This window comes from Nuphar pumila, chromosome 4, assembly GCF_984573655.1.
Source record: "Nuphar pumila chromosome 4, dmNupPumi1.hap1.1, whole genome shotgun sequence".
Taxonomy (NCBI): domain Eukaryota; kingdom Viridiplantae; phylum Streptophyta; class Magnoliopsida; order Nymphaeales; family Nymphaeaceae; genus Nuphar; species Nuphar pumila.
The window spans coordinates 112,493,693-112,508,467 of NC_143252.1; the positions used below are offsets into that span (position 1 = coordinate 112,493,693).

A 14,775-nucleotide genomic window follows, 5' to 3' on the forward strand; every position below is an offset into this window, starting at 1 on the left:
TTTCAAGGACACGGTAGCAGCTAGGCGAGAAAGGGAAATCCTTGGTGGACCGTCGCGAAGGGCACCCTCATCATCCCCTACTACGGAAGGGGCACGAGTTCAAGGGAGCCACGCGGCAACACACACACCGGAGAGATATACTCTGCATGAAGGTAGAGAAGAAAGTATGGAGATCCCACCTGGATCCCCAATGAGTCAGAGTACGAGGATACCGCCAGAGTATACGACCAACCACATTTTATATGAACTGCTATAAACGACTTGTGCCCAACAAAGTCAGCCACAGATGGTGATTTCTGGTATCACCTCATGGGCGGAGAGGTTCAAGAATATGCAGCCTCCACTCTTCGATGGCACTCCTGACGGTGTCGTGGCAGAAAATTGGCTGATGCAAGTCGAGAAGGCATTGGATGCCATCCAATGTCCAGACGATCAGAGAGTTTGGATAGCTGTATCCAATCTGACAAGCGATGCAGAACATTGGTGGAGATCTATCAGGGACACCTTGGAGCCAGACACTTACTTGCCTTGGTCCACTTTCGTGAGAAGATTTTACAGGCAGTTCTTTCCAAAGTGTCAAAAAGTGGAAAAAGAAGAAGAGTTCAGGAAGTTGAAGCAGGGTGACATGACAGTCGCCCAATATACCGCACGTTTCAACTCTCTCTCCCGTTTTGCCAAGTCCATAGTGGCAAACGAGAAAGAGAAGTGCAGAAGGTTCGAGAGGGGTTTGAGGCCCGATATTTTGAAGTTGGTCGGGCCACAACAAATAAAAAAATACAGCCGACTTGTGGACTATGCCTCCAGGTACGAGTTTTGGGAGATGCGGACAGCTGAGAAACCGCAAGCGAAAGAAAAAGTCAAGACGGAAGAGAAGACCCAGCACAGTGGTGGCAATATGGCAGAATCTTCTCGAAGGAAGTTTTATTCTAAGGAAAGATTCCAGCGGGGCAACAAGAGGCATTTCGGAGGACAAAACTCTGGTCAGAACCAGGGTAAGCAAGTCAAGTATGCTGGCAATCAGCAAGCCAAGCGACAAAGGTTCCAGAAGTCAGTCCAGTCGGACAATGCTTGTAAGACATGTGGTCTGCAGAGGCACGAGGGTAAATGCAACTTGAGGAACGTGAAATGCTTCAACTGCCAGCAGATGGGTCATTATTCCAATGATTGCCCACAACCTGATCGAAAAAACAACGCTCTGCCAAAGCCGAAGCCTGCAGTACCAGGTCGCGCCTATGCGATTGCTCTTCAAGAAGCTCTTGCCAACCCTGATGTGGTTGAAGGTACACTTCTTATTTCTGGTGCTCTTGCTCGTGTGTTATTCGACTCAGGAGTCACACATAGTTTCTCTTCTTCAACTTTTGGGAAATGGTTGCCAGTGGCACCTTCTCGATTGAGTGTTTCTTACTTAATAGAGACACATATAGGAGAAACCACTATTGTGGATACTGTGTATTCTAATTCCGTTGTAAAAATTGAAGATCGAGAGTTGCCTGTGAACTTGTTGCAACTCGACTTCAATGATCTAGATGTTGTTCTAGGCATGGATTGGTTGTCGGACCATCATGCCACTATCGATTGTAGAAGAAAGTGTGTCAGCTTTCAAATACCCTATACTCCAACTTTCACATATCAGGGTGTTAGAAAGTTACATAAGCCGGCTATCATATCTTGTTTAAAGGCCAATATATATATTGAAAAGGGATGCATGGGATTCCTGGTGTACATGAAAATCAAAGAGAAAGAAGACCTCACCATATCAGATGTAGACATTGTCCGTGAATATGATGATGTTTTTTCCAGAAGATCTACCAGGTCTCCCTCCTGATCGGGAAACTGAATTTCAAATCGATCTAGTTCCGGGAACAACACCCATTTCAAAGGCTCCCTATCGGATGGGACCTGCGGAACTCAAGGAACTCAAGGAGCAAATACAGGAGTTATTGGAGAAAGGATTTATTCGACCTTTAGTATCTCCTTGGGGTGCTCCAATTTTGTTCGTGAAGAAGAAGGACGGATCACTGCGTATGTGTATAGACTATCGTCAATTGAATGCTGTAACCATAAAGAATAAATACCCTTTGCCGAGAATTGATGATTTGTTCGATCAACTGCAAGGAGCGGCATGCTTCTCGAAGTTAGATTTGAGATTAGGTTATCACCAGCTGAGAATTAAGAAGGAAGATGTGGCCAAGACAGCTTTCAGATCAAGATATGGCCATTATGAATTTATGGTCATGCCTTTTGGTCTGACTAATGCACCAGCTGCCTTCATTGATATGATGAATAGAGTCTTTAGACCATATTTGGACAAGTTCGTTGTAGTATTTGTTGATGACATCCTTATATACTCTACCTCGAAGGAGCAACATGAATAGCATCTGAGGATAGTTTTGCAGACACTTAGAGAACATCAGCTCTATGCCAAATTATCTAAGTGTTTTTTTTTTTAGAACAAGTGTCTTTTCTTGGACACATTGTTTCTAAAGACGAGATTATGGTAGACCCTGCAAAGATTGAAGCAGTCACCAATTGGTCAAGACCCAAGAATCCTACTGAGATTCGCAGCTTTTTGGGGTTAGCTGGGTACTATCGAAGATTCGTTGAAGGATTTTCGTTGTTGGCGGCTCCTATGACAAGGCTCACAAAGAAAGATGTAAAGTTCGAGTTGAATGATAAATGTGAGCAAAGTTTTCAGGAGATAAAGAAGCGTTTGACCACTGCTTTAGTGTTGGTCTTACCTTCTGGATCTGAAGGTTTCATTATTTATAGTAATGCCTCTCACAAAGGATTGGGTTGTGTTCTGATGCAACACAGAAAAGTGATAGCTTATGCATCTCGTCAGCTCAAAACTCATGAAGTCAACTATCCAACGTATGATCTGGAGCTAGCAGCGATGGTTTTTGCCCTTAAGATATGGAGACACTATCTCTATGGCAAACAATTTGAGGTCTTTACCGACCATCAAAGCCTTAAATATTTATTTTCTCAGAAAGATTTGCACTTGAGGCAAAGGAGATGGTTGGAATTTCTGAAAGATTATGATTTCGAGCTAAAATATCATCCGGGTAAGGCGAATGTAGTCGATGATGCTCTTAGCAGAAAAACAGGAGCACTAGCTAGACTTGCAGATTGGGAGTTATTTTCCTCGGTGGCTCATCAGAAGGCATAAGCTCAATGCTTACCAGGTCGTTTATTATTCATGCAAACCACATTGAAGTCAGAATTGTGGGATCAAATTAAGGAAAAACAATCCTTAGACCCAAAATTGATGCAAGTAAGAAAGAAGATTTTAGAAAATGAAGAAACATAATTCAAAATTGATGATCAAGGACTTCTTAGATATCGTCAGAGAGTGTGCATTCCCAAGGATGATCAACTTAAAAATCAAGTATTGGAAGAGGCACATCATTCTAGATATGTCATCCATCCCTGTAGCACCAAAATGTACCGAGATATGAAAGATACATTTTGGTGGAGTGGTATGAAGAGAGACATTGCTGAGTTTGTTAGCAAATGTCTAGTATGTCAGCAGGTGAAGATTGAGCACCAAAAACCAGGTGGTCTCTTGCAACCACTTCTCATTCCCGAGTGGAAGTGGGCAGACATATCAATGGACTTCGTTTCGGGGCTTCCAAAGACGAAGAATGGGATGAATTCGGTGTGGGTGATTGTCGACAGGCTAACTAAGTCAGCTCACTTTTTAGTTTGTAAGACAACTCACTCGTGTGACTAATTGACTCAATTGTTTATTAGATAGATTGTGAGACTTCATGGAGTACCAAATTCAATTGTTTCAGATAGAGACTCAAAGTTCACATCGCGGTTTTGACAAAGTTTTCAAGAAGCTATGAAGACACAATTAAAAATGAGTACAGCCTTTCACCCTCAGTCAAATGGTCAGTCAGAGCGAACCATTCAGACCCTTGAGGACATGCTCTGGGCATGTAGTTTGGAGTATAGCGACTCGTGGAATGATATTCTGCCATTAATGGAGTTTGCCTACAACAACAACTTTCAAGCAAGTATAGGCATGACTCCATTTGAGACATTGTATGGTCGACGATGTCGAACTCTCTTGTGTTGAGATGAGGTTGGAGAAAGAAGTTTGTTAGGGCCCGAGATGGTTCAGTGAATGACAGACCAAGTGAGATTCATTCGAGAGCGTCTTCTCACAACACAAAGTCGACAGAAGAGTTATGCGGATAAAAGACGTCGTGAGTTGGAATTTGAGCAAGGTGATCACGTGTTTTTAAAGATATCTCCGTTTAAGGGAGTAATGTGTTTTGGTCGAAGAGGAAAGTTGAACCCCAGATATATTGGACCATTTGAGATTCTTGTGAGGGTTGGTCAGGCAACATACCGGTTAGCTCTATCACCTTCCTTATCTCAAATTCATAACGTGTTCCATGTTTCCATGTTGCGGCAATACGTGCCAGATCCCTCCCACATATTGGATACAGTCGAGACTGTATTAGATTAATAAGATGATTTGAGTATGAGAGAAAAGCCCATCGAAATCCTGGACACGAAAGTGCAAAAGCTCAGAAACAAGGAGTTATCTCTGGTTTTGGTTAAGTGGAGTCATCACAGCAATAAGGAGGCCACTTGGGAGCGTGAATCCGACATTCGCGAGCAATTTCCACATTTGTTTCCAGGTAAGATTTGAAACGAATCTTCTTTTAAGGGGGGTAGAATTGTAAAACCCCTCCGACGAAGTCGCCGGAGGGGATAATCTTTAAAAAAAAAGGTAACTGTTTCCCCAAAGGGGAAACCGCGTAACAAGAGAGGGGTGAGGATAAACCTCACCCCTGAAATCCACGGGAAGGGGGGGGGGGGGGGGAAGGGGGAGGTTATCCTCATCCCCTCACCCTGCGTGAGGGTTATAAAAACCCTCACGCAGGTTCCCCTTTCCGCACCCTGCACAAAGAGAAAGAGAGCGAGAGAAAGGAGAGGTGCTTACCGGCGAGGACAGCGGCGGCAACAGCAAGGTAAGCCCACCTTCCCCTATCTTCTTCTTTGTTCTTCTCTTTTGATCTGAGCTCAGAGGGGGTCGGCAGCCATTGTTGTCGGCGAGTTGCAGGAAATGAAAAAAAAAAATAAACAGAGAAAGAGAGGGGGGTCGGCCGGCCCTATGACGGTCGACTCCGCCGGCCGACCCCGGAGGCCGGCCCAGGCGGGTGGATGCAGAGAGAGGATCGGCAGGGGCCGACCCTCTGCTATTGAAATCGGAATGGGCACAACCCCTTCCGCCCTTTTTATCGGGGGACCGGTTCGGTCCGGGCACCCGGACCGAACCGAGTTGGTTTGGGTGCGACCTAGACCGAGCCCACCGGTCTGGGTCGCGCCCAGACCGAGTGCTTTAAAAAAAAAAGAGTCTGGTTTGACCTGTGTGCGACCCAGACCGAACTGGGTCGGTCCGTGTCGCACCCAGACCGAACCGGGTCACGTGATTTGTGTGAACCGGTTCGGATCGAACCGGTTCAAGCCGAACCGATTCGGGTCGAATCGGTTCAAGCCAAACCGGTTCGGGTCGAACCGGTTCAAGCCAAACCGGGTTGGTTATTTCTGGTTCAGGTCAAACGAGTTTAGACCAAATCGGGTCTGAACCGACCCGGTTGAACCAAGGTCCAAACTGAACCATTCGGGTCTGGATCTGGGTTTTCAGTTCGGACCCAGTTCAATTTGGACTTGTCTCAGATCCAGATTAACCGGGTCCAGATCTGACTAGATCAGTCCCGGATCTGGACCCAGTCCGACAGGTCTGGACCCAGTTAGATTACCCTGGATCCAGTCAGGCAGATCTGGATCCAATCAGACTGTCTGGATCTAGTCAGGCAGATCTGGATCCAATCAGACTGTCCAGGATCCAGTCAAGCAGGTCCAGATCCAGTCAATTTGTCCTGGATCCAGTCAGACTAGTCTGGATCCAGTCAGACTAGTCTGGATCCAGTCAGAATAGAATGAATCCGGTTTGGACCCAATCAGACTTTCTGGATCCAGTCAAGCAGTTTTGGATCCAGTTATGAAATGGATATGAATCCAAACAGACAAGGTTTGAATCCAGATCAGAATTGGATCATAAGATAGTCTCGAAATGCCCGAAATCCGAAATGTATCAAGAGACCTTTTTGGATACTTGAGATCCATTTGAGTAAAATGGACATATCTTCGCACTCCGAACTCGGAATCGAGTGAGGTTTGGTGCGTTGGATTCGTAATGAAGAGGGGAATCCATTAGTTTATAAAATTTAGTCAAACTAATAATGCAGAAATTGTAGATTCTTGAGTAAGATTCGGGAGGGGTATTTTGGTAATTTTAGTAAGAGGTTTTGTGAATTAATTCAAATATATTACTTTAATGACCAGATCCTATTGTTAGAGTTTTGTGAAGCTCGACTTCGGAGAGAGTACATTATTCGCACTTCAGGTAAGGGATATTATAAGTAACTTTAGATGTGAATAAATCTTTTTCACTTTACTTGTTATCGTAGTGCTATAGATTTTATGTGATTAGCATGATAACTTTAAATGAGACCATGACATGCATAAATTCCATGCTTGACATTATGAGTTAATTTAAATACATGGTTATTGTGATATGCATATTAGTTTTAATATGTCATGCATGGTAGAAGGCGATTGTGTTTAAGATTTCATGTCTAATTGATCATTAATATCATGCATTGTGATGAGATTAAGTTTAGATTAGAGTCTCATTTAGTTCATTCATGTAGTATGAATGGATATGTAGAGTTCAGCATGCAGTACCCCTTAAATCCCGAAAGTGGCGAGCTGTGGCAAGGGCTACCTGGTTCGCGGCCAGAGTGCAGCCACCATGGAGAGTGGGTCGCCGGTGATTTAATGATGTAGAGTCTCTACATCATTGTATGCTAATTGAGAGCGGTGTGAGTCCTAACGTCATTATGAGATGAAGAATGATATTGTTGTGATTAGTCATGACACCACTCGTGAGGGAATGAGTGAACTTTGTAATTGAGAAAATTGTTCAATGTGTGAACTTAGTTATGACTTAGGATTTCACTCACACTGGTTTGGGACTCTGGAGGACCCTAGATGGTTGATAATCATCATTGTTAGGATGTAGCATGAACCATGCCGAGATTGATAGCTTGACCTCCCGGCTAGCTACCGGTAGGATCCCCGTGGTGGTTCACTGCAATGCCTAGTGGTCCGGAGACCACTGAGAGTGTATGATTCATTGTCTGGCCAACATGTAGAATTGAAGTGTTCTACAGGGATGCTACGCCCATAGATGGCTATTACCGGTATAGCCAGCATAGTGATAGTTGAGAGAGAGAGAGTATTTGAGATTGAAAATGAGGGAAATTAAAATATACAAACATGTGTGGTGTATCGAGAATTAAAATAAGACTAGGGGCTTAGAGCCCACTACAATTGTAAATTATTGTTTATTTACTTATAATTATTTCTTACTGGGTTGTAGACTCACCCCCATTTTTGTTTAATTACAACTGTAGGTTCCAGGTATTAGTATCAGTTAGAGTGTGAGCAGTTTCAGCAGAGCAGTTGGTATAATTTCTTTTTCTTGTCATTGAATAAATTATAATTGTGTTTTTCTGTTATGAATGATGAACATTGTAATAAAAAATTGATTATGGAAATAAAAAGTTTTTTTTAGCCACGTTTTTCTCTGTATAAGCTTTGAACTTTTCCCTCTGGGAAGTAATACCAACCGAACTCGGACTCCTGAGGTCCCAGATCGGGGTGTTACAATAACTTAATTGTAACCACCTTATAGTCTAATTTTAATTTAGCCCATCATAAAATAGAAAATTGACAAATGAAGGCACGTGAGGTCTCTATACATAATATAACCATACCATATGAGATATCATATGACCCAACCTATCATTTTATATGGGCCTTAACTTTAGATATCATATAATGTGTGATTAAACATATGTAGGCCCACACGATTTATCTAACAATCTTCTACTTGGGACACATATGTCATCTTACAACCACGCATTATAACCTTATGAGCTCAAAAACACTGTCTTATCACATGACATCTTTAGCAATCCGATTCATTGATCATGTTAACATAGAATCAAAGCGGTCTTCATTACAATCATCGTAATTAAACCCATCAATGATCTCATATATTGACATAACCAAATGACATAGATCAAGTATGGATGTGAAGCATGAAAATTACATGTAATATGATCAAAACATGCCTATTTTCAATTGGTCATGCCTTATTCTTTAGTGAGATCACAACATATGAGTACAAAATAAAATTAAAACCTAAACTTTATACTGAAGTAATAAAATGAAACTTTATTATATCATAGAATGTCCAAATACAAACTTTCATTAAACTAGCATATCATTAAATGATATAACACCCATTCGAGCAATATGCTCATGAAAGACCTTGGGTGGTAAATCTTTGGTAAGCGAATTCATAATCATGGAGTTTGTGTCAGTATGTTCTATAGATATTTGACCATTCTATACTCTTTCTTTAACAACAATGAACTTGATATCAATATGCTTTGACTTCGATGAGCTTTTGTTGTTGTTGGAATATAATACTACCAAATTATTATCATAAAATAACTTTAGCGGTCTTTCAACATTATCCAAAATCCACAGTCTAGTGACAAAATTGTATAATCATATTTCATGATTGGATGCCTCATAACAAGCTATGAACTCTGCTGCCATAGTAGAAGATGTAATGAGTATCTGCTTGTCACTTCTTCAAGAAATAACTCCTTCGGCTAATAGAAAAATATAACCTGACGTGGATCTATGATTGTCTTGGCATCCAGTAAAGTCAGAATCAGAATACCTAATGATCTTCAACTGATCTGACTTCTTATATATAAACATGTAACCTTTTGTTCTTTGCAAGTACCGCATAACTCGTTTAGCTGCTTTTCAATGACCCATCTCTAAGTTACTTAGATATTTGCCCAACATCCCTACAATGTATGCTATATCCGAACGTGTACATACTTGAGCATATATATGACTCTCTACTATAGATGCATAAGGAATCTTTTCCATATCCTTAACTTCAAACTGGTGTTTGGGGCACTGAGTGAGACTAAACTTGTCTCCCTTAGCAAAAGCGGTGTCACCTGGTTTATAATTTTTCATGCCAAATCTATCAATAAGTCTTTCGATATAGCACTTTTGCGATAATGCAAGAATACCTCGAGAATGGTCTCGATGTATCTGGATCCCTAATATAAAAGAGGCATCACCAAGAACTTTCATTTTAATTTTTTTTTGTCAGAAATCTCTTGGTTTTGTGCAGTATGCCTATATCATTACTGTCAAGTAATATGTCATCAACGTATAAAACTAGGAAAATATATTTACCTCCACTAAACTTATGGTATATGCATTCATCAACCACATTCATCTAAAAACCAAATGAGAGAACAACTTGATGAAATTTATGATATCATTGACGGGAAGTCTGCTTAAGTCCATAGATGAATTTCTTTAATTTGCAAATCATTTTCTTTGCATCGCCTGAGACAAAATATTTTGGTTGCACCATATATATTGTATCAATGTCATCATTAAGGAATGCAATCTTTACATTTATTTGATGCAACTCCAAATCAAGATGAGTCATATCATCATAATTCTGAAAGAGTCTTTCGTAAAAACTGAAGAGAAAGTCTCTGTATAGTCAATGCCTACCCTTTGAGTAAATCCTTTTGCAACAAGATGAGCCTTCTATCTTTCGACATTACCTATTGAATCCCTCTTGATTTTAAATATTCATTTGCAATTAATGGGTTTGACACTTTCAAGTAATGGGACAAGATCCCACACGTCATTGTCCTTCATGGATTTAATCTCTTCATCCATGTCATCTATCTACTTTTGAAAGTTAGAACTACATATAGCTTGATGGAAGTTGATTGGATCATCTTCCTTTAAGCTAGTATCACCCTCATATTTTTAGAGAAAAATAATATAATCATCAGGAATCGCTCTTCTCCTCTCTCTAGTGAATTTCCTTAATGGTACTTGTTCTTGAGTTACTTGAGGTTGTTGAGTTTGTACTTCAGGAGTAAAAACTTGATTTTGGATAGGGAGATATAAAATATTATCTTGTTCTGGATTTGTTGGGACAATGTTAGAAATAAAAATTTGATCATTGTCAACAACAACTGTAGGAAGAGAAACATATTCTTCTTCAAAAGCAATGTATTTTACCTTATCACTCTCCCCAAACTCCGCATCCTCAAAAAAATAAGCATTTTTCATTTCAAAAAATGACTTATTCACATAGTTATAAAATGTATAACCCCTATATCTTTTAGAATACCCAACAAAATGACAACTAACCGTTCTTGAATCCAGTTTTCTTTCATATAGCTTATATGGTTAGCCTCAGCTGGATATCCCCAAATATGAAAATACTTCATACTAGACTTTTTGTCTATCCACATTTCATATGAGGTTTTGGTTACTGCTTTAGTTGGTACTCTGTTTAATACATAACTTGCAATCTATAATGCCTCTCTCCAAAGCGACTCTGGTAAAGTAGAATGTGAAATCATACTCCTTATCATATCCTTTAAGGTTCTGTTTCATCTCACAACAATACCATTCATGCTAGAAGTGCCTGACATGGTGTACTGATGGACAATATCATATTTCTATAGGAATTTAACAAAGAGTCCTGGACATTGTTCACCTAATCCATCATATCTAACATAGTATTCACCACCATGGTCAGATCTGACGACCTTAATCCTTTTGCCAAGTTGGGTTTCAACTTCAACCTTAAATGATTTGAACACATCCAGAGACTGAGACTTTTCATGAATTAAATATAGGTACCCATAACGTGAATAGTCATCTATAAACGTAATAAAATATTGTTGACCATTCCAAGAAGCCATAAAGAATAACCCACAAATATCTATATGAATTAATTCTAAAATGTTTGTTTTTCTCTCGGTACCTATTTTCCTTATGTTTATTCATTTCTCTTTTATGCACTCAACACAAACTTGAAAGTTGGTGTAATCAAGGGAATCAAGAATTTCACTTGTCACAAGCCTTTCAATTTTTTGTTTAAAAATACGACTTAAGCTCTTATGACATAATAAAGCAGAATTCTTATTTGTTAATTTTTGTTTAGTACAACCTGAACTTGAATGCAAGGTTTCATTATATGAGGCAATAATATTAAGTAAATATAGGTTATCAACCACAAATAAAGAACCGATCTCAATAAAATTTGAATTAGGAAACAATTTAAATTGACTATTTTTATATAAATAAGACTAATTATATTTATTTAATACAAAAATAGAAACTAAATTCCATCTAAATTATGGTACAATGTATATTTCTTTTAAATCTAAATAACTATCAATCTTTAATAATAACCTAAAGGTCCCTATTGCCTCAACTTGAACTGATTTGTCATCGCCCACATAGATGAATCTTTTAGCATCAATTGACATTCGCTAACTTAAACAATCTTTCATAGACACACTTATATGAGTGGTAGCACTAAAATCCATTCATCAAGTATATTTGGGTACAGAAGTTAAATTAACCTCAGAACAAACCAAAGCAAAGAGGGTTTCTTTCTTTTCATGCCAAGAATGATATTTGGTATAGTCCTTTATGTGACCCTCTCATTTGCAAAAGAAAAAACTGGACTTTGGATCTTGATGTCTCTTCTGTTTCTTCTGCGATTGAGGGTTCATTGAAGCTTTCTTATTTTTTTCTTAAATTTGTCTTTAAAGGTAATCACCAAATGAACTTTCCATATTTTCTTGCTTCAATATTTTCTCTTCTTGCATATAATGTAAAATGAGCTCATTAAGAGTTCATTTATCCTTTTGGCAGTTACAACTGACCTTAAATTGATTATATTATGCAGGAAGAGATATCAAAACTAAATGCACGAGCAAGTCCTCAGACAATTCTAACTTTAGTACCTTTAGTTTTGAAGCAAGATGGGATATTTTCATAATGCACTCCCTTATGTTTCCTTTATCTTTATACCTCATTGAAACAAGACTCAAAAGGAGAGTGCTTGTTATAACCTTTTTGTTTTTAGCAAAATATTTTTTTATTTTCTCAAAGAACCTCTTGACATTAACCTCTTCAGATATAGTGCCCCTAAAGGTTTTTAGAATTGCACGCTTCATGATAATAACACTCATGCAATTGAATCAATCTCACTGCTCATGGTTCATTTTATCCTCAGCAAAACTTCTATCTGTAAGAGTAGGTGGTTGATCCTCTCGAAGTGAAAGGTCCAAGTTCATACATCCGAGAATAATCATAACATTTTCTTTTTAGTTTTTGAAGTTAGAGCCATTCAAAATAGAGATCAAATATATATTCGTAGATATCGTAGAAGCAAAAATGTTAACTGAATCAGGAACAAAATAAGCTCACAATTAACATACATATTCACATGCATTGAAAAAAACTAACATATTGAAACTGTGGTGAACCCCATCACAAGATACCCAACACAACATTGACATTTAGTCTTTAGACAAAAATGTCAACTTGTAAGTTGTATTCTAATTACAGTAATCAAATATGGATAATTAATACTGTCAAACAACAAGCCTTTATTTGGACTGACTCATTGTTCACATGGAAAACATGATAATCATCACATATTTATTATTGAAAAAATATATATTTAGGCTCGGCGAAATAGTAATCTTCTTTTGGCCTGATAACTATTCGTATGAAACCCAAATATATAAACATCTCAATATTCTAAATAATTTAATCTACATAAGAGAGATTACTTTAGTAACATGTTTCAATCAACTCATTTTAGAATATTAGACTCTTATATGAAAAAGAATACCATGATTTAAATATGTGAATACATGCAGATGAACAAAGAAAAACATAGTCATAATCCATATAGGGTTGAAAAAATAACTGAAGTCAACCCTCTAAAGGAACCCGAAATGCATATGTTCAGCCCACGGGGTCAAGCCAGACCCAACTAGTGGATCAAAACAAGCCTGACATGGCATGGGTCATACCCCAACACATTATAGCCGAAAAAGGGCTAGGCCATCGGGTCAGGTCTGATCAAGCCTGACCTGCAGATCAGGTTAGACTCAACCCAACACAGATGGGCACCACCTGGCCCGGTTTAGTCCCCGCAACTCAATGGGGACCGAATCGGGTCAGCCACCCCCCTAAAGGAAACTGAAGCCGGCTCGACCCCTGCTGGAGGTCGAAACTAGCTCGGGTCGTAGGTGGAGGTTGTACCCGGCTTGGGTGATGGCCGAACTGGCCCACCTGACTGATGATCAAATCGGTCCTGAGCGATGGCCGAACCTTGCCCTGAGTGCCGCTGAACCAGATCCTGATTATCGTCGGCCCCAAACCACTCGATGATGGTGGCTGGGGCAAACTGAATACCCCACACACCATCGTCGGACGTAACCAGTCCCTGAAGGTCACCGACGGTGGCTAGGGTGAACCGGATGCGTCAGACCAATGTAGTTTTTGAGAGGCCTGCCACGACCTATCTAGCGATTTGAATGGGCGATCGCCCGTCTGCCAATCTAGAAGAGGGAGGGTTTGAAACCCCCCCGTTCAACAAATAGAGAAAGGGGGGAGAGCCGATCGGCCCTCCCGTCCGACAGATTGAAAGGGGGAGGGCCAATTGGCCCTTACCGTCCAATCCGGTACCCTGAAAGAAAAGGGGGGGGATCGAAACCCTCCCGTCTGGCCTGCTGAAAGAGGGAGGGCCGATCGACCCTCCCGCCCTGTCAGTTTTGATGATCCAAAAGGAGACGGTCGAACGACCCTCCCTCTCATCCTGTCTGGTGACCCAAAGGGGAGGACCAAACGACCCTCCCTACCATTCGGGCATATCTGAAGAGGAGGTTCAATCGATTCTTCTCCGCCCATGCCCTGCCACCGATCGGGTAAGAAACTCAGGGAAAAAAGGGATCTAGTCCTTCTCCTTTCCTCGAGAACTATGCAAGCACCTAATGGTGCCTGCGCCAGAAATCGTCCATAATGAATCGTCGATAGCAATGAGAAAAAAAGGAAAAAACAAATATTTCAATGATTCAACAAGAACAAGGTGCTATGATACCAATTGTCGGATTTAAAATCCAAGAAAACACTTTATTTGATCATTAAACTTGTTCGTGCTAATCATTGAAAGATCAGAAACAAAACATAATGCGAAAGTGTACCTGAATCCATTGTTGCTCCAGTAGATCTTGACAGGTTTAATCTTTCAGGACCTCTATATGTGGCATTTCTTTCTTCTCTAAACCTAATGAGAAAGAAAACATTTTCTTTCTTGATTAGGATGTAAAAAAGAATAACAACTATATATGGTTTTGAGGACCATAACCTAATTATAACCACCTTATAGTCTATTTTCAATTTAGCCCATTATAAAATAAAAAATTGATAAATGAAAGTACATGAGGTCTCTACACATAATACAATCATACCATATGAGATATCATATGACCCAACCATATATAATCACTTTATATGGGTCTTAACCTTAGACAACATATAACATGTGATTAAACATTTGTAGGAAACATTTGTAGGCCCACACAATTTAACTAATATGGTAATCAAGAATGAGCACCGACACCGATTAATTATTCAGGTTGGACCATATGATCTGATTAGCATATGGATATAGATAAAGTTTATGGCTATGAAATTTCATAGTAGGTGCTGGTCCAAACCAAGTTCCGGTTAAGAATATTCAGAAAATTT

General features: G+C 39.8%; 1 protein-coding gene across 1 annotated transcript; it reads left to right on the top strand.

Moving 5' to 3' along the window:
- The first annotated feature begins 286 nt into the window (after positions 1-286).
- On the top strand, positions 287-1,825 carry LOC149840610 (uncharacterized). The gene has a single exon (XM_090005102.1). The coding sequence runs from the start codon at positions 287-289 to the stop codon at positions 1,823-1,825; it is 1,539 nt and encodes a 512-aa protein (XP_089861228.1).
- Positions 1,826-14,775: the final 12,950 nt, after the last annotated feature.

Bases quoted from the DNA above. Each gene is read 5' to 3' on its own strand.
- LOC149840610 (XM_090005102.1), top strand. From the start codon at position 287: ATGGTGATTTCTGGTATCACCTCATGGGCGGAGAGGTTCAAGAATATG.